The 21,469-nt window shown below is 33.8% G+C and overlaps 1 protein-coding gene across 4 annotated transcripts in view; it reads left to right on the forward strand.

The window, feature by feature from the left end:
• Nucleotides 1-21,469, forward strand: part of USP47 (ubiquitin specific peptidase 47) — a 116,594-nt gene that overhangs the window by 86,764 nt on the left and 8,361 nt on the right. For all 4 annotated transcript variants that reach the window (XM_009186577.4, XM_009186578.3, XM_003910210.4 and 1 more), the window contains 13 exons: nucleotides 282-413; nucleotides 894-970; nucleotides 1,537-1,592; nucleotides 3,855-3,967; nucleotides 4,701-4,805; nucleotides 7,170-7,377; nucleotides 9,170-9,285; nucleotides 11,307-11,426; nucleotides 13,206-13,983; nucleotides 18,613-18,788; nucleotides 19,153-19,233; nucleotides 20,571-20,686; nucleotides 21,046-21,164. In XM_009186577.4, coding sequence (XP_009184841.1) covers nucleotides 282-413; nucleotides 894-970; nucleotides 1,537-1,592; nucleotides 3,855-3,967; nucleotides 4,701-4,805; nucleotides 7,170-7,377; nucleotides 9,170-9,285; nucleotides 11,307-11,426; nucleotides 13,206-13,983; nucleotides 18,613-18,788; nucleotides 19,153-19,233; nucleotides 20,571-20,686; nucleotides 21,046-21,164 — 2,197 coding nt within the window. The remainder of the gene's footprint in view (nucleotides 1-281; nucleotides 414-893; nucleotides 971-1,536; nucleotides 1,593-3,854; nucleotides 3,968-4,700; nucleotides 4,806-7,169; nucleotides 7,378-9,169; nucleotides 9,286-11,306; nucleotides 11,427-13,205; nucleotides 13,984-18,612; nucleotides 18,789-19,152; nucleotides 19,234-20,570; nucleotides 20,687-21,045; nucleotides 21,165-21,469) is intronic.

Below are 21,469 nucleotides of genomic sequence, written 5' to 3' on the forward strand. Positions count from 1 at the left end.
ATTTTTACATATGTAAGTTTGTATTTACAGATATATATGGTTTCAAAGGTTATAGCATAATTAAAATGTGAAAGAATGCACTGATGAAACTTGTGTAACTTGTGGTATATACAGTTATTTTATAACTTGCCATTTTTGTTTTGCCTTAGGGGAAAGTTGACCTGTAATATATAGGACAACTAACCATGTTACTTCTCTGCATGTTAACAGAGAATAGGAAATACACAAATAAGGGTTGTGTTTTTCTTCTCCTCTGAGTTACTTTTATTTTTTCCCCTTAGAATTCCTTGATCTATGAACTTTTCTCTGTTATGGTTCATTCCGGGAGTGCTGCTGGTGGTCATTATTATGCATGTATAAAGTCATTCAGTGATGAGCAGTGGTACAGCTTCAATGATCAACATGTCAGCAGGGTAAGGAGGTGTCCTTTAAGATTATTACTCTGCAAGATGGGAGTAAGAATGCTTCTAAACAACAGTGAGTTTTATTAAGAATGAGTGAATCTGTCTGGTGGTACATCTTAAGACCCATATCAAATCTGTCTTTAATTTTTGCTTTTAGTAAAGTTCTTGCATTTGTTTATTATTTCTTTGTTTTGCTTTGTTTTGTTTGGGGCTTGCTGAATATCTCCAGAGATAGACTACCAATTTTCCTCTGGGCCTGAGCCTTCATAGGTGCTACTTGTGCTTCACGTGTGATCAGGAATGCTAGAACTGACTGGCTGGTAAGCAGCCACTGATTATGATTAAATTTTGTGAATTGGTAGCTGTGTGAGCAATCATGAAGGTCTTTCATAGCATTTAACTCTGAGGTTAAAGACTGAGTTACATATTGACATTAATGTGATAGTGTTATAGAATTTGCAAAAAAAAAATCATGTAACACATTTTCAGATAACACAAGAGGACATTAAGAAAACACATGGCGGATCTTCAGGAAGCAGAGGATATTATTCCAGTGCTTTCGCAAGGTAAGCAATTTCCTAATTTTCAGTGTTTAAAAGTTAGAATTAATTATAGCTTCTCAGTGTTTTTTATCATCAAAGATTTAACCAAGGGATTGACAAACTACAACCCATGAGCCAAATCCAACCTGCCTCCATATTTTGGAAATGAAGTTTGAACACTGACATAGCCATTTGTTTCTATATTATGTGTTAATGCTTTTACACTATAATAACATAGTAGAGTAGTTGCAGCACAGACCATATGGCCTGCAAAGCCTGTGATTTTTACTGTTTGGTCCTTGCTGGAAAAAACTTGCTGGCCCCTGACTTAACTGTTGTATGTAGACATTCCAGTACACAATTTTGTTAAAGACTTTACTGTATTACCAAGAAGAGATACGGAATCTTCTCTAAATGTGATTTTCCTCTTATCTGGAATGTTTTAAATCTGAATGTGTCTGGGAACAGTGGCATGATTTTCTAATTGTTTTTTTAAAAAATCACGATTTAAAGTAAATATTTCATGCTTAGAAGTGGAATCTTTATAATCTACTTTTTATCCCTATTAATCTTTTTTATGTTTCTGCTAGTTCCACAAATGCATATATGCTGATCTATAGACTAAAGGATCCAGCCAGAAATGCAAGTATGTTTACCTATAGTTATTTGATTTTAATTTGTGTTATAAACTAATTTCTTTTCTAAGTATGCAAACCCAGATAACTACTTTTAAATGATAAGATAATTAAGTTGTTTTATGCCTGGAAGAATTTTTTACAAAGACTGTTATAAAATAATACCAACTGGTAAAGACCTTAAAAAAATGTTGTTGAATTATTTTTTAATATATGAAGAGACAAAACTACATTAAATAAATTGAATGTTTATTAGTAGTAAGATTATATTATGTGCAGTCTGATGTAGGGATCATAACATATTTGGAATTATTGCTTTTAAAATATTGCAGTGTTTGTTTTTTCTTGCTAATTTTGACTCAGGCTGTATTACAAATGTATAGGGGGTGTGTACAGATATATATACAGATGATGTGTTTGCTCATAGTCTTTTCATAATTAAAAAAAGTAATCACAATCTTTGATTTCAATATATTTCCTTTGTTTAGAAACTACCGTTGCTGTTAGTAAATCTGTTTCAAGCATTATGTTTTTATTCACATTTTTGTAAACCCTCATTAGATGGTGAATTCAGTTGGTACAAGGCTTAGGACTTAGTCATCTTTTCACATAAAGTATATTTCAGGATCTGTCATATAGTAACATTCAATAATTTACTATGGAATTAATGAAAAAATAATTGGACATTATGTAAGTCATTTCAGAACAGAGATTTAAGAGCAGAAGTAGTCATTTGTACTGTATTATAAAGAAGCTACCCCAAAGAGTAAGCTGTCCCAGGTCATAGCTATCTGGAAGTAGAGACAGTATTATAATTCATGTCCCTCATGTGGACCCAGCCTTCCAATAACGCAGTAACTCAGCCTTCCTTTACTCCTCCAACTCTAGTTTTGTTATAAAGCACCAGAGGGCGCTGTATTATATGATATGGAATATTTTTTAAATTAGAGTTCTTTCCTAGAAGCAACAGCTTTTACCTTTTACAGACACATGCTATTTTTGATAAAAATTCTCTTCCCTTTTTCATGCCAAATAATCATTGGCTTCATCAAATGATGTCATCATTTCATATAGTCCCTTTGAATACTTTGAGTTACATATGAAGTTGTGATTATTAAGAAAAACTTTTGTAAAAATGATTATATGTGAGTCTATAATAATCATTTTTTGCATGTAATTCTTTCTTTTAACTAATTGTTTAAAAGTAGCCTCACAAATTATATCAGTTTGTCTTCACATTGCTGTAAAGAAATACCCAAAACTGAGTAATTTATAAAGAAAAGAAGTTTAATTGTCTCACAGTTCTCAGGCTTTGCAGGAAGCATGATGCTAGCATCTGCTCAGCTTCTGATGAAGCCTCAGGGAGCTTTCAGTCATGTCAGACGGCAATACGGGAGCAGGCATTTCACATGGCAAAAGCAGGAGCAAGCAAGTTCTGGGTGTGGGGGAGGGGTGTCACACACTTTTAAATGACCAGAACTCATGAGAACTCAGTATCACAAAGACAGCACCAAGCCATGAGGGATCCACCCTCATGACCCAGACATCTCCCACCAGGCCCCACCTCCAGTATTGGGGATTACAATTCAACATGAGATTTGGGTGAGGACAGATGTCCAAACTATATCACAAATAATCATCACTTTTTGTATTCAAACGAATCTTGACCATATAGAGAGAAATCCAGTAGATGAAGGTGTGAGTTTTATGACTCTGCATTCTGTGGTTAGGAGGCAGGTAAACACTGCTTTGAGAACACGGGAAAGATAATAGTAAACAAATAGGTAGTATTTGGTAGCAGCAACAGCAGCAGCATTTATTAAGTTTTATTGTATCTCAGGTAGTAACTTTATGGGGTAGATGATATTAATAAGCTGAAGAGACCTATGTTGGAGAAGTAAACTTCCCCAAGGTCACACAGTTTGATGGGATGGCATGATTTGAAGTCAGAAATTATTCTATTTTCAAGTTGCAGAGAGCTTTTTCATTCTAAAATATTAATCCACGTATTGGAGTTGCTCTGGAGCCAAGAGCCATTTTGAATAAATACATGGCTCTTTAAAATATGAGACCTAACCATGTGTCCCTGTTAACTATCTCTTAACCCTTTTCTGGACGAAGCTTGTTATCCAAGTTGAGAGAGGGATATAATGGAGATATATCTCCATGAGTGCTATAGTAGAAGTATATACCATGAGAGCATAGTGAAGCAGGATGAATAAAGGGAGCTCAGTTTCAGTGACACTGTTTTATCCTGTTTTTATTACTAATAGAATTTCTAGAAGTGGATGAATACCCGGAACATATTAAAAACTTGGTGCAAAAAGAGAGAGAGTTGGAAGAACAAGAAAAGAGACAACGAGAAATTGAGCGCAATACATGCAAGGTTGAATTCCATCATTTTATTTTTAATTGAAAGTGCTATCTTTAAGCTTAGTTAACTGCAATTCTAATGACTGACTCACTGGGTTGATTCTGTAGACAGTTATGCTATCATGATCATTGAACAGTGTAACCAACTATACTATAAAGGTAAAATTTGATTTGATTTGATTTGATTTGATGTGTAAAAACCCAGAAACACGTAGTGATGGTGCTCAGTGCTGGTGAAGCCACAGTTGAGGTAGACACATTCTCTTATCCTACTAAAAGAAAATAAATCAGTAAAAATTGGATAGAAATTGAGTAGTATTTATCAAGAACCTTAAGCAAAATCATATTTTAAAATATAATTTCTCTTATGGAATTATTATCTAATGAAATAATCATAATTACTGTAATACTTTGATTACAGGGATATTCATTATAGCATTTTCCAAATTAGGGAAAAATTGGAAACAACTCAAATGTATATCAGTAGGGGAATGATTACATAAACATGATACATGCTTATAAGGAAACATACAGTTGTTAAAATTAATGTTTTTGAATTTTTGTATGGTGTGAGACATAATCAGTGTCAAGTACTAAGTGAGAAAGGATAGAAGAAAGAATGATCTCAATTATGTTCTTTTAAAAAATTAGAGTATTTTGACAATTAGGAAAAAATGCTATCTACAGAAGAATTGAACTTTGACTCTTGAACTGCAGAGTTGATGATGATATTTTACATTTTCTAGATAAAATTATTCTGTTTGCATCCTACAAAACAAGTAATGATGGAAAATAAATTGGAGGTTCATAAGGATAAGACATTAAAGGAAGCAGTAGAAATGGCTTATAAGGTATGTTTAACTGCATCATTGGCATTTACTTACTAATACAACAGTATTAACATAATTTCCCAATTTTTTATTATGGATAGTAGTTATATAAACACTGGCAGTAACCTTGGTAACCAGTTAATTTATCTCTTACTGAGTATATTTATACCTCTCCTTTGGAGCATAGTCAGTTGATTTTGAAAATTTTCTCTCTCTGGAAGCCATTTAAACTTTCTAGATCCCAGAATTAAAATTAGAAACAGAATGTTTATTTGCTCTTTCTGTTCATTTAACATACATTTCTTGAGTGTTTACTGTATGAAACATTAGCGATATTAGAGTGAATAAGACAACATGAGGTGTTAGAGATACGAAAGTGAACAAGACGTGGCCTTCATGGAGTTTACAATCCATTGGAAAGAACAGACAAAACATATGTAAACATCACAATTTGCAATTATTTTATTATTTAGATGCTGTAAATACATTAGTATTAAATTGAGAAAATTTATTTTGAGACTTTAACCATGAGAAAGGGAGGCAGTGATGCAAAAAGTTGAGGAGGAATATACTGGTCCATAGTCAGATGCATTACCCACTCGGTCACTGGCCCGTGCTCAAGGAAGACTATTCTAAGTAGAGTGAACAGCATATGCAAGAGTGCTGAGGTGAGGAGATGCTTGGCACGTTTAAGAAACTGAAGAAAGGAGCCATATGTTTAGATTGTTTTAAGTGAGCACAGAGTACCATAAAATGAGATTAGAGATTTTGTGAAATAGAAGTTTGCATTTTGTTCTCTAAGAGTAGTGGAAAGTTATTAATGAGGTTTGAAAGGCAAATGGGGTCACGCTGTTTCACCAGGTCATTCTAAATGTCATTTATGATACTTAACAAATTAAAGTTTTCCCCTTTCCATATAAGCATTAACAGAATGACTGAAATTAAACCATCATTACCTAGAGAAAAAAATTGCATACTACATCATTTTGTGTGTAGTTATAATGGAACCAATAAAATAACTGAAAATAACACACAAGATAGCTGACATTGTTTCTCAAAGTGTGATCCAGCACAATCTGCACCAGAGTCACATTCTTATTAAAAATGCTAATTGCTGCAAATGAATCAGAATTTCTCTGTTGGAGCCCGGGAATAGGCATTTTAACACATATATCAGGTGATTCTTAGACATAGTCAAGTTTGAGAATCATTTATATTATACATCTGGTCCTGCATAGCACTTACCAGTATTGAAATTTTACATTTAATTGTTTGACTATTTTAATTAATATTACTGTCCCTCACTAGACTATAAGCACATACAAGTGCAAAAACCATTCTGGTTTTGCTCATAATTTTATTTTTAGTATTCTTCCCTGGTATATAGAAAAGTCAAAAATGGTTGGGTATGTTGAATGGATAAATGAATGAACAAACATTAAGATGGATGGATGGCTCTGGATTTGCCTCATTTTGGTAAAAATTCTTTAAATATAATGGTGGACTGCAAGCATTAGTCTTGAAAATAGGAAGTGTGAAAGTTTGCAAATAAAAAGAAACAAACAGAAGAGAGAAATAAGTCAATCTTATATGCCAAAACTAGAGCTTCATTGTTGGGGATGGGAGTTGGGGAGGAGTAGAGATCAATGGGGATACACTGAGCCTTACAAGTCCTTCTTGAAAATCGTAATCACAACCTTAAATGAACATTGAATACTTCTAAGCAATCCTACTATGTTTCTCTAGGAGGCTTATTTCCTATCAAGAGAGTTGTTGCAACCAGGGTATGTCATCTATTAGTGACATAAGCTAGAAGGAAATTTTATGATAGAAATTCCTATACCATGAGCTGTAAGTATTCTGGAGGCTAATATTGAAAGGGGCTATCTGGAGAGGAATGAGGTGACACCTGAGAGACAGAAGCCATACCCTTTGTGATGGCTTTATGAGACATGCTGTCCTCCTGTACTTAGATTGTTACTAGATACATGAATTATCAATTCTACTCCAGATTGGATTAAGAAAACAAAAGATGCATATTCTAGTTGGCTGTTCGATTGTTTTCTTCTGTATTTCCAGCTTAGTTGATTACGAACAGTTGTTATAATACATTGATTTTGTTTCTACATCTAAAGTTTATGAAGTTTACTTTTTAAAAACAAAAATGTATTTAGTACATGCTTTATATGATTTGAGGGATAATGAAACATAATTATTTAAAAATAACATTTAAGTTGTGCCTGTAACTTTGATGTCTTTGATGCAAATCATAAATGTGTGGATTTTGTTAGGGCCTATTGTAGTGTTATTACCCAACAGACTAAAACACTGTGTATTTATATATGTATATATATTTTTTCTTTCTGGGGGATTACTTTCTTTTAGATGATGGATTTAGAAGAGGTAATACCCCTGGATTGCTGTCGCCTTGTTAAATATGATGAGTTTCATGATTATCTAGAACGGTCATATGAAGGAGAAGAAGATACACCAATGGGGCTTCTACTAGGTGGCGTCAAGTCAACATATATGTTTGATTTGCTGCTGGAGACGAGAAAGCCTGATCAGGTTTTCCAGTCTTATAAACCTGGAGGTGAGCAATTTTACACTATTTTTAGTTTTACTGTACTTAAAATGTTCATGAGAAAGTTTTTTTTTTTATTATAGAAATGAACATAATTTAAATTTTTCATATGGTCTTAAAATGTAGAATAATTTTGACAGGTTGAGAAGTACTCAGCAACAGCTTGGAATTAAGTTCTAGATTACTTGCAAAGAGTTGTATGCATAATTTTAAAAACAACAAAAAAACAGCAAAACTTCTAGCTTATGGTCTTCAGTGGGTTTTTTCTTCTCCAGTGTGCAGTACAGAATCTGGATGCTGTCAATCCCTAAAGTTATCAATTGCTCTCTTAGGAAGATCTCTCTTTCTCTTTCTTTCTCTTTATAGAGAAGACCTTCATCCAAAAAAAGTATATTCCCATAAAGTCTTGGAAGTCGAGGCTGTTTTTCAGGATTTCTTTGGAAGGGTGGATTCATTATCCCATCATTGTCAGCATTTAAAATTTTTCTTCATCCTCTCTATTTCTACAGGTCCCAGGGACTTCAGCTTTTCTTTCTTCATTAAATCTATCACATTTACTCAGCACATTGAGTTTTTTGTTTGTTTGTTTGTTTGTTTGTTTTTCCTTTGAGACTGTTTAGGAAAACCAGAATATCATGCCCCTAGTTTTCTCAGAGACAGTTTCCCTGTAGACAGTTACATGGTCTGTTCATGTCCAGAGTTTTCTATAATTACCATATGTAAATTGTAACAAATAGAAGAAAAGCAAAATGTTTATATAATTTTACAAAATCCTTACTGTTGTGTCTTGACCCTGACTCCTTTGCATCAGTGGTTAGTCAGAATTCAGACTTAGGTTTTCTGTGTTTTTTCCCTAAAAGTTGAACTTACAAAACCTTATTCTGCCCTTTTACAATAATATTCATCTGTGGATCCTGTATATCTCCTTTTTAAATGAAGGCCTCTCTTTACAGAGTAGGTTAGATATAGTATTCTTTCAAGGAGTCTACCTCTTTTAAGTGGGAAAATTTTATTTCTGAAAACCTTATGATGCCTACTTCAACTTCTAAGACTCTACCCTATCTATAAAGAGTCCCATAAGGACATTTCCTTGCTTTTTTTTTTTTTTTTTTCTTTTTGCTAGACAGGGAGAAGAATGATTAAGATACAACATGAGTCAGCAGTAATACCTCTTATTTGAAAGAGAACTCTAAATGCTAGTGTGGATTGTAAGACTTATAAAGTAGTCTTTATTCATTAATAATCAAGATCTTAGTGGAATATTTTGTCAAATTTAGATTAACAACGTAGGAAAAAAACTGAGGGTTGACATAAAACAGGTTAAAACAGATACAGAATAACTATGTATGAAATACAGTGTTTGAAGATCATTTATTTTTCAAGTGATTAAGAGTTTAGTTATAAACATAACCTCCTGAAAACAGAAGAGAAGAATTTGGGATTAAATTTCAATATAAAGGATTTAAGTGAGAAAACAAAGGCATAATCAGAACAGTTTTTGTGTGGAATTTTCCTTGGGATATAGAAAATATTATTTTGAGGATAGGAAGTCTTTGATGATGAACAAAGTCTTGAGTGACTTAATAAGGGGTTTGTTCAAAAGCAAGCAGGAGTGCTATGTTGCCTTTAGTATTTGTTTTGCAGTATCTGGTGATTTATATTTATTCAGTGTTGTTGTTTTCATCTGTACTTGGAATTTTGGATTTTTCATCTATTAGAAACACTTTAAGAATGCATTACTCATGTGAAATACATTAAAAAATAACCTCCAATTATGTGTTTATGTCTTCAAATGTGGCAGAAGTGATGGTGAAAGTTCATGTTGTTGATCTAAAGGCAGAATCTGTAGCTGCTCCTATAACTGTTCGTGCTTACTTAAATCAGACAGTTACAGAGTTCAAACAACTGATTTCAAAGGTAAGTTTTAAAAGAGGTCTGTAAATACATTTTTGAGTGCCTGCTGTGTACAAGACACTGTGTGATAGTTATGAATAAGATACATGCTCTACCTCTAGGAACTAATATATGTAGTTAGGAGACAACTATAGTTAAAAGAAACAAATTGAGTAAAGTGTAGAGGTAAGAAAGTGTGAGGCAAGTACATATAACAACTTATATGTGTTGGCTGGATTATCATAAAATACGGGACTGGAAATATAAATACAGTTTATTTCATGAAGAGCTTTAAACAGTAAACACGAAAGTTTGGGTTCCTTTTTGGTGTAGGCAATAAGAAGTCGAGTTTTTGTTTTCGTTGTTTTTAAGCACGGCAATGCTGCATTTAGTGTCTGGTGACACTAGATTAGTGTTCCACATGCCTTGAGGGGAGTCAGGAATGGAGAGGAAGAAACTGTTGAAATAATTCAAGTGCAGGTGTATGACTGGAAATGAGAGAAGGCATAGATTCCAAGAGAGAGAGAATCTGTAGGACTTGTAATTGTTAAATGTTGGGGTAAAGCAGATGCACCAATGACCTGAGCCAGGGGTTTCAAACTTGGGTAACCAGAAAAGTAGGGATACATTTAATAGAAATAGAGGAGGAAGGTGAGGGTGTAGACTTGACAGGGAAGGTGATGAATGAAATACTGGCACCGTTATATGAGCTAGTGATAAAGAAAATAGGCTCATTCAGATATTTTGAGCTGGAAAAATATAACAATGAAAACATTCAAATACACCAGACAAATGATTATCATCCTTTCAAGGGTCCTATACTCTGCAGAACTTTGAGCATACAAACCAGCAAATTTTGCAGGGTTCTCGAACCATAGGTTAATATCCCCTGGTGTAGTGGAAGTTGTTCCATAATTACAAGTCGAGTCCAATTTTCAGTCATTCATCTTATGGTAGTCTTGTCTTTCATCTCATTATCTGGGGTTGTAAATACCTGTTTAACAGAGTTGTAGTGAACATTAATGAAAAATAAATAAATGCTCTGTGGAAAAAAATTGTAAGGTATCATGTAAGAGTTGGTGGTTATTATGTTTAAAAAAAGTCTGTATTTTGACTTCTATATATGACTTCTAACAATTTTGCTAAAGTAGTAACCAGGAAATAAATCATTTTGTGAAATTTTGTGATGAAATTGCTTGTAAATGCATACTATGTTGTGATAATATACTGTATATTACATTTTTAAAATATGAATGCCAAATGTAAAAAAATTTTAGTTTAATGAGCACTCACACATAATACCAAAGAAAGAGATACAATAGTTTCTTCCCCAAGAAGTTAATAATCTTATTGAGAAAAATATGTCTATAGAGAATAAAGGCAGTCACAAAACATCATGTGAACAAATACAGTATTTTTAACCAGCCTGCTTAAGAATTAGGTATTTATAACTGATGACCTTTGTTGCATTGAAAATAGTGTTCTTTTAAATGATGTATTTTTGTCTGCTGCTTTCATGTAAAATTTATAAAATGACTCCAAAAATTAAAGATGTGGACTTTCAGAATAACTTAAAATTTTACCTACTAATCTTCTCATTTTACACAAAGGAAAATTGCTTATTGCTTTGACAAAAGTATTGACAACTATTCACAGACTACAGAAGGGCCCGTCAAAAGCCAAGAAGTTCAACGTTTTGATACCAGCAGTCAAAAAGTCAGTTATGCAGTTTCTTTGGAATCATATCACTCATTTACTTGGCAAGTTTGAGAGGAATAGAGTTTCTAGGAGAAAATCCTTACCTTTCAAATAGTTTCAGAGCATATATTTATAAGTGGTACTTTGTTCCCCTGATTTGCAGCATAATTTATGGCTATAACTAATTGTTCCCTTCAATTGTTCAAAAATTTTAAAACCTCTACTAAAATTATTTTTCTCTCTGCTGCTTTTGAGAAGAACTCAGCAGTGTCTTGCTTTCCCATATTTTTAAGTCAAGCAGAATTATTTTTGAAAGAGTACTTTTTCTTAAATTGCTTTCATTATAGGCCATCCATTTACCTGCTGAAACAATGAGAATAGTGCTCGAACGCTGCTATAATGATTTGCGTCTTCTCAGTGTCTCCAGTAAAACCCTGAAAGCTGAAGGATTTTTTAGAAGTAACAAGGTATGTCATTTATTTTTTAATTACTATTTTCATTATAAGCCTGGCCTCCACAGCTATTCAACATCTGTCTGGAACTTAATTTAAAATTCTCAACCCAATAATTACCTTCCTTTGTAGTCAGGTCAGGTTAGCCTCCTTTCTGTCCTGTGAATCAGTCCTACTGGTTCTCCTCTTCTTTGCCTTTGTTCATATGCACTCCTACCTGGAGTGTTCTTCCTCCTCTCCCTGTATTTTTTTGTTTTTTGTTTTTTGTTTTCAGTCTCCAGTTTAGTCCTACCTCTTTGGTGAAGCCTTCATAACCATTTCTGTCCACAGTGATTACGTCCCCTGGATTTTGTTTATTCTTGAGCTTGTCCCATAAAGCAGTGCTTCATTGTGAGGGTAAGAGGCATACCTGGTATAGAGAAAATTATAATCTTGAGTTCACCCAACATTATTCCCTTTGCCTACTCATTTTTCTCTGTTGGAAATGAGAAAGTTCATGTTAGTCCTCTTCTTTTGTCTTGCTATTATTATGTGTTTCATCATTTATCATTTTTCATATATGTTTTTATCACTTTCTAGTCTCATTCATCTTAGTACAGTCTAGTCTTTTTTCTCATTTAACTTTTTAGTATTATTTTATTAATATGTAATTTTTATTCACCTACACTTCTAAAACTTTTGTGTGGTGGGGGAGGGGGGATGTATGTGTATGTGTATGTGTGTGTGTATATGTAAAACTTTAAAATCTCTAATCCCCTCCAATACTACTTTAGGGTAACAAGTGCTGTAGGGATCTAACTTTTCTTGTTTCTTAAATGGTTAGCGTACTGGTTTCAATTTGTAACATTTACTGAATAGGATAATTATAGTGTTATCCTTTTATGCAACACCCAACATGCTCTTTATAATTGCCAAATTTATGCCAAATACGAATTTCATTTTTAAAAAAAGATGTATTATGGAAAATTTCAAACATAAACAAAAATAGAGAAAATAGGGAAAATAGAGTGACCCCCCACACATCCCCATCACTCAGCTTCTACAGTGATCATCTCTTGTTTCATCTATAATTTAACCACCTACTTCCCCCAGATTATTTGATAAACTTCTCCAGGATCATTTCATCATTTCATCTATAGATAATATGAACATATATCTAAATGAAGAGAACTTTTAAAATATGACAATTACGTTATATGCCTAAGAAATACCTTAATATCAGCCAATATCTAGTCAGTGTTCAGATTTCTCTGATCATCTTAGAAAATTTTTTTTCTGTAAATTTTCCTGTGTCTTTTTTGTTTGCTTCCTTGCAGTTTATTTATTACAAAGCCAGGTCATTTGCCCATTAAATTTTTCCATGATCTGGATTTTGGTATTATATTCACAGGGTGTCTTTACACATGTTCCTGTGTCTGTAATTCAGGCTAAACTTGGATTTCCTAAAGGTGAAAGATTTATACAATCTAAAGAAAAAGCAGAGTATTAATTTCCTAAAGAGAAGGATATATAATACAACTTTCTGAAATTGGACAACCCAATAAACAAGATGTTTACGTGTATGTGTATGTCCATGCCCTCTATCTTAATGTAGTCTTCTGGCTAGTTACAAAGACATATGAGCCTAATATTTATTTTATTCAGTCTGCAAAACAATATAGTGTCCTTCAGAAACTTTATCATCACACGTTTTGTAACATAACTGTGTATTGTCTTGTCTTAATGCAATATAACGCTGATGAATGAGCATGTCACTAAAATTAATATATAATAAAACTGTGACTTACCATGTAGGTGTTTGTTGAGAGCTCCGAGACTTTGGATTACCAGATGGCCTTTGCAGAGTCTCATTTATGGAAACTCCTGGATCGGCATGCAAATACAATCAGATTATTTGTTTTGCTACCTGAACAATCCCCAGCATCTTATTCCAAAAGGACAGCATACCAGAAAGCTGGAGGCGATTCTGGTAATGTGGATGATGATTGTGAAAGAGTCAAAGGACCTGTAGGAAGCCTAAAGTCTGTGGAAGCTATTCTAGAAGAAAGCACTGAAAAACTCAAAAGCTTGTCACTGCAGCAACAGCAGGATGGAGATAATGGGGACAGCAGCAAAAGTACTGAGACAAGTGACTTTGAAAACATCGAATCACCTCTCAATGAGAGGGACTCTTCAGCATCAGTAGATAATAGAGAACTTGAACAGCATATTCAGACTTCTGATCCAGAAAATTTTCAGTCCGAAGAACGATCAGACTCAGATGTGAATAATGACAGGAGTACAAGTTCAGTGGACAGTGATATTCTTAGCTCCAGTCATAGCAGTGATACTTTGTGCAATGCAGACAATGCTCAGATCCCTTTGGCTAATGGACTTGACTCTCACGGTATCACAAGTAGTAGAAGAACTAAAGCAAATGAAGGGAAAAAAGAAACATGGGATACAGCAGAAGAAGACTCTGGAACTGATAGTGAATATGATGAGAGTGGCAAGAGTAGGGGAGAAATGCAATACATGTATTTCAAAGCTGAACCCTATGCTGCAGATGAAGGTTCTGGGGAAGGACATAAATGTATGTACTTCAAAAGAAAAACGGTCCTTGTAACAGCATCAGTTTTTCTGTCAGTTTATTTAAATTTTCAGTTAAGCGTTAGGTACTTAGTTCTAAGATCATTTGTAACTTTCTGGATTATAAGATTATTGACTTTGATTTTCAATGCAGTTATAATGAACACTGTTCTTATACCTGTGCAATAAATTAGATGGTAATTATATCAGAACTCTGAGATAAGAAGTAAAAAAAAATAGTATTCAATATTAGGAAGGAATTATTACATAATTACTAAGTAAAAAATTAGGGAATATATTAAAAAATAAATAATATTTTTTAAAAGCTGAGACACTTTAGAAAATTTGATACTCAATGCCCAGGAAAATGTTTTATTTCTACATGCTCTTCCCTCTCTCCATTTCCAATGCAAACAACAATTCCCTTGCTATATACCCTTAAAAAGTCCATAATTAACTGGGAAAGTCAGAGAAAGAAAAAGTACTCTTAAAATTTTTTTTGTTACTTTGAAGTAACTCCAAAGCAAGGAGTTACTAGAAATTCCAATGCATAATCTCAGAAAGATGGCAGAGATCTGAGAGTTTGGGCATTTGGCATAAGCAGTAACAACAAAAACATTACAGCATTGTATGAGACTTAAAATAAAAGAACCTTTATAAAACCTTAGACTAAGGCCAGCCAAATAATTAGCAAGACAACCAGGTTTAAGATATAAAATCTTTCTTCGAGTGTAAAAGAGAAGTAGCTGAAAATGTAAATACTTTGCATTAGTTCTAACAAAGAAAATATTAATATTACCTCCTTATACTTTTATATTTTAGTTTTCAAAATACTTACTTGTTCTCACTTAAAGCTTCTCCAAACTTCATAAAGCAAACATTAGTATCCTTATATGACAGACAAGAAAACTGAAGCTCATAGAGGATGAATGGCTTGCCCAAAAGTGTATATATAACTAGTTAAGTGGGACCATTACTAGAATTGAAGGCATCTAATTGTTCCTTTTACCTTTGGAAGAGAGTACCACTCTTTATCCATCCAGTCATCCATCCATCCAAGTAACATTTTCTAAATCCATACTAGATGCCAGGCCCTATGTAACCGTTAGCAGTAGAGGTGACTGAGATGCAGCCTTATGCTTCATCTTACGGGGAGGAGGTGCACAGTCACCCACTCTAAAAGTTAAGTGCTGTGATGCTTGTAGTCTCAAAATTCTATCTGCTAAAAGGAAGTAGTAGAAATTATGAAATAATACAAGTATTTAAATTTGTGTTTTTAACTAGTTGGGTTAAATAACACTGGAATCATATGACATTCATACATATATCTTGCAGAAACTCAAGTGTGAAAATGTGGATTAGCAGAACCAAATAGAGGGAAATCGTATTATAATAATGCTTTAAATTTCTATGGAGCATTTACCTCATAAGGCTCACTAGCTTACATTATTTCATTAGTTCTCTTAACAGCAGTGTGAAATTGATATTGTTAGACCATTTTCAGTGATGACAAAATTGGTCAAACAGATTAAGTAATTTGCCTGCAGTCACATAGCTAGTCGCTCACACTGCTAGGGTGAGACTCAGATATCATAAGCCACCACCCCATAGCTGCTACCACTGTTCTTTCCTTGCCATCTTAGTAAAGGAAAAATAGTAGTAACTACTCTGCTTTTTTACCATACTCAACCCATCAAGGACATTAGAAAAATTAAAAGTAGTTCCTCTTTAGTAAAAAAGGTTGGAAATTTCTCTTAATTGCTTTGTTTTAGAATGGTGTGCTAAAAATTTGACTGGGTGATAGTCTCAACCGTAGGAAGAATTCAATGGGAATACTTAGAATTATAGTTTGAAAAGTCTCATTTCCATCCTAGAACAGTTAATAAAATCTTTTAAATGGAGGATATTGGCCATATTTGTAAATTCATACTAAGCTAATTTACTAGTGTTCATTGAAATAGTAAACATGGTGAAGAAGAGAAACCATTCACTACAACTTATGTATTTGGGCTTTTAGAAGCCATAGAAAAGGTCTTGTTTGAAAAGAAAATGTGACCCTGGAAAATGCCTTCTCATGTGTAGAAAACTGGTTTGGAGATAGGGCAGTAGGGATAGCAACTAGCAACCGGGTTTTTCTTGAGTCTGTACTAAGACTGATTCATTGCAGCTCCTCAGTCATCTGGAAGTAGGTCCCTGGGAAAACATGTGGATGATGAGTAATAATACACATTCTTCAGAGTGATAAAATGGCAAGGAAGAACATGTAGACAATGAATTTGATATTTGAAGAATGATGCGCTGTGCACAGTATAGGCAGTTCACTCAGGCAGTAATCAAACTGTATTTAAAATGATGGTCCTTAAGATAGCAGTTATAATCCAAGAGTGTTACAGTGCCTCACACCTGTAGTCCCTGCAGTTTGGGAAACTGTGAGAGGACTACTTGAACCCAGGAGTTAGAGACCAGCCTGAGCAACATAGTAAGGCCCCGTCTCTACAAAAAAAAAATTTTTTTTAATTAGCCTGTAGTTCCAGCTACTTAGTAGGCTGAGGTGGAAGGATCACTTGAGCCCAGAGGGGAGAGGCTGCAGTGAGCTATGATCGTACCACTGCACTCCAGCCTGGGCAACAGAGCAAGACCCTGTCTCAAAAAAAAAAAAAAAAAAAAAGGAAAAAGAATAAAAGAAGAAATACGTAAGAGAAAGGACAGAAAAAGGAAAATCATAAATATATTTTAAGGTTGTTCTGTGAAGACAGACTCTTCAGTGTGAAGAGGTAGATAGGAAAACTGGTGCAATGGTAATCTAAAACTACAAAGTAATTATAGCCAATACATTAACACTCTTTGCCAAAGCTATGCTAAACATTTTACATGTATTGACCCCAGAACACAATTTTGAGATTTAAATACTGTTATCTCCATTTTATAATAAAGGTAATTTAAGTACAGAAAAGTTGAGAAGTCAGAGTCACAAATCTAATATATGAAGAGGAGCCAGGAATTCATTCAGGCTAGGCCATCAAATTCCAGAACCAGTTGGTCGTAATCACCATATTAAGCTATACCAATAACCAACAAACATTTTTGTCTTCCTATGACACGACACTACTAGAGGTTAGGAAAGAAACCAAAATGGCAATAAAAGCTTGTATTTGAGTAATGCTTTAGAAAAGACTTTTACTACATTTGTCACAACAATGTTATATGTTATGATCACATGGGAGAACTGAGGCTGAGGGAGATTGGATGACCTGCCTACAGCCATTTATCGGAGTAAAGTGACAAAACTGAAATCTAGACATAGGCTTTCCATTTCTAATCAAGTAATTTTTGCATTACACCCTTCTATTAAGAAATTTAGTACCTTGTTGGATAGCATAGACAAGCTTGTTTGCCATAAGCTGGATTATTGACATAGAGAGAGGGGCACTCCTTAAAGCTTAAAAAGTGACATTTTAAACAAATTAAGAGAAAAACTGTCTCAAAACTCAAAAGGTAGATAGTCAATAAAGTTCATCACCCTCTTCATATTTTCTCCTAATTTGTACTTGTCACATTTTCTATTAATGAGCCTATATTTTATAGCTAGGAAAACAATCAACATTAATTTATTCAAAAAGTCATCTGAGAAAAATTCAGCCCAAGTGTTGCTATGACATGGGAATGTAAACCAGGAGTATTTTAAGGTCTCATCCTTTACCTTCCATGTAGCTTTAGCAGAAAAACCAGACCTAACATGGAGGGAACCTTAGAGCCAGGGAGGTCCAGTGGCCGGAGGCAGCAAGGCAGCCCTGCCTTATTAACTGAGAGTCCAGTTTCTGCTTTCTGCTACAATATGAAGACCACAGTCAATAGAAGCATTCCAGATGTGTCCTCATGAGTGGCTTATAAAATTAGAGACAAAAGATTAAAATAATAAGCATTAGAGTAAAACAAAGCTCATCAAAGATAATCCTATTACAATACCACGAGAGCTTAAATTTAAGCCGGGAAGAGGTAAGAGTTTCTGATCCATTTAAATACAGTTCCTGTTACAGCCCAACCACATGATAAATCAGACATCTTAGTATGCCAGTTGTGACATTTTTTTCTAATGAAAATCTGAAAATTAAATAATATTACTAACAGTTGTTGAGGCAATCATGCTGTATTTGGCACTGTGCTGAAAGCATGATAAATGAATTACCTCACTGAATTCACATTGCAACACTCAGGTGGGCACTATTATCATCTCCATTTTTCTAGTGAAGAAATGGAGGTACAGAGGCTGGTGTCCCATATAATAAGTAAGCAGAAGAAATGGGATTGGCACCACCAGTGCTTACACTATTACTGTGTAGAGCTAGAAGTGTATGTATTTTAAAAGAATTCCTAGAAGCTTGTTTTTGAGTTTGGCAACCTAAACAAACAAGCACTTAAATAGCTCAGAACATTTTAAGCTATCAGATAATATCTATCAGAAACTCTGTGTCCATGTTTTTTGTCCATTCAGTGTGGTATATTAGCTAAAGTCTAACTGAAAAGGGGTACTTTTTCCTGCATACAGTATAGTAAAAAGTATATGATCTGTTTTATTTATACTCAGAGGTTTCTTTCACATTTTTGTTCCTGTTTTGTTTTTTTTTATGCTTAGGGTTGATGGTGCATGTTGATAAAAGAATTACTCTGGCAGCTTTCAAACAACATTTAGAGCCCTTTGTTGGAGTTTTGTCCTCTCACTTCAAGGTCTTTCGAGTGTATGCCAGCAATCAGGAGTTTGAGAGCGTCCGGCTGAATGAGACACTTTCATCATTTTCTGATGACAATAAGGTTGATTAAAATAATCTTTGAGTAGTTAGAGTCCATTTTAAATGATAGATTCGAGAACAGCTTTTACTACTTCCAAGTAAGGTGAAGTAGATACACTGGAAGGATTTTTTTTTTTTTTTAATGATTAATGGTAATTTGGGGGGTTTTTTGTTGTTATTTTTCTTCACTCATCTAACAAACATTTGTGAAATGTTAACTGTGTGTCAGTTACTATTCTAGGTGCTGGGGATTCAGAGGTAAAATATATGCCTTTTCTCAGAGAGCCTATAATCTAGAGAATTTTGGAAAGTTTAAAAATGGGATGAGAATGGGTTATTTATTCTGTTGGAGGCAGCATGTCTAAAAAAATGTTTTTAACTTATAGATTACAATTAGACTGGGGAGAGCACTTAAAAAAGGAGAATACAGAGTTAAAGTGTACCAGCTTTTGGTCAATGAACAAGAGGTAAGTAACACATTTAAGAACAATATAAGGTTACTTTTTACAGTTACTAAAAACATACAGTATAGAGATTTTATTCATAGTCATTTTATTTCTCTGAAGCAAAGGTCAGCAAATTTTTTCTGGACCTTGTAGTTTAGCAGGCCATACTGCCTCTGCTGCAGTTACTCACTTCTGCTATTTTAGCACAAGGAGCCATAGACAATAATAAACCAGTGAGGTGGCTATGTCTCAACATTTTATTTACAAAAGTAGGCAGCAGTGAACTTGGCCCTCAGGCCACTGTTTGTCATCCCTGTGCTCTAAAGTATTGCTGCAAATGCTGAAATGAGACAAAATTTTCCTGCTTTTAAAAGGAAAATTTTTTTTTTCTTTGTGCTTGCTTTCTGGAAACAATCATAATGCTACAGGTGAATAGCAATTGAAAGTCATTTTAGTATATAACAAGCATTTATATAGTGTCTACTGTGTGCTTTAGGTGCTTGCAAATATTAACTCATTTAATCCTCATCAATTAACTAAGATACAAGCAGTATTTCTTATTCTCATTCTATAGATGAAGAAAGTGAAAGTGAGGCACAAAGAAGTATTTCTTGGTCAAAGTCACCGCTTGTAAACGGTGTGGGTTAATGATCTAAACAGGCTGTGTTTTTTAAGGAATAATAAAATATTTTAGTCCCTGTGGTATACTAGCCTTACCACAAATACCCAAAAGAACAAGGCAAAGATCATATTTTCAGAAGGTTATAACATCCTACTATTACAACATTCTGTTATAACATGTTATATCATCCTATTGAACAACTAAACAAATGTGAAAACCATAAATTTATCATAAAATGCCTTTATTCATACAAGATATTTTAGCTGGCACCTGTTATTTCTCTTAATGTGACCCATTACAGTCATTTTGACTTACATATTTCATCTGAGTCTGTGGAAACTGTGTCTCTTTTGAGACAATTGGTTAATGTATTTGGAGAATTAGTATACATTTCCCTCATTTTAGTCTATAAAAGTGGTTCGTTTTGCTTTCAAAATTATAACTATTATAAGAAGGAAAATACAAATGTGTTATCCTGTTTAACCTTTACAATGACTCAGTGAGAAAGATACTGTTCCCAATTTGCAGAACTGAGACAGATTTTAAGTAAACTTGCTGAAGATAGCTGAGCTCATAAATAGTGGAGCTAAGGTTTCAGAAAAGGGAGATAGACTCTGAAACTCAGGCCCTTAATTGCAAATAAAATGTTTTGGTAATTTTTATTTTAATATGTTAATATTAATGTATTTAATTAATGTGTAATTCACGCTCTGATTGTTTGTGTTTACATTTCTAGCCATGCAAATTTCTGCTAGATGCTGTGTTTGCTAAAGGAATGACTGTACGGCAATCAAAAGAGGAATTAATTCCTCAGCTCAGGGAGCAATGTGGTTTAGAGCTCAGTATTGACAGGTAAAGTAAAATTAATGTCATCAGTGATTTGAAGAAAGACTGTGTGGTTAGTTGAAATGAACTGGTATGATTTTCTAAAACTGGGAGAATTAAAATTTCCTGTACTATTCGGAATTTTAGTACGACAGATTAGTTTACAAGGACTAAGCAAGAGTATTAAAATTTTGTTTGGATTTCCTATAGAGGATTCTAAATTTGAATTACTAGGAACATTTCTTTATTTCCCCAAATTTTAACAACTCATTATTTGACTTTTATATTTGAACATAGTTCATTTTTCTTTGGTGTCAGTTTAGTGTCAATCTTTAAATTGAGAGTTTCAAATTATAGTCATTTTAAATGTCTTGTCACGTTTGTAGGTTTCGTCTGAGGAAAAAAACATGGAAGAATCCTGGCACTGTCTTTTTGGATTATCATATTTATGAAGAAGATATTAATATTTCCAGCAACTGGGAGGTTTTCCTTGAAGTTCTTGATGGTATTTTCAATATTTTTGGGGGGAAGTATCAGTTAGAAATACTCTAGAGCTAATAGAAGCCTATAGTTTTTAATCAAATAATGAGTTACGAGGAATCTAATATACGTTATAGTGTTTTGTGTTATATTAAGCATAACGATATCCTTATTGTGGATTGATGTGATTCCTACCTACGTCTTATCCCTGGAAGTTTTATTTTCTTCCCCTGTATCCTTGTGTAACTGCTTAAGTTGTTTGTGAAAGAATAATCGGTGTCTTTCAGCCTTCTATCTTTCTCCTATCAAATGCTGCCATTTGCCTTTTAA

The sequence above is a fragment of the Papio anubis genome, chromosome 12, assembly GCF_008728515.1.
Source record: "Papio anubis isolate 15944 chromosome 12, Panubis1.0, whole genome shotgun sequence".
NCBI classification, from domain to species: domain Eukaryota; kingdom Metazoa; phylum Chordata; class Mammalia; order Primates; family Cercopithecidae; genus Papio; species Papio anubis.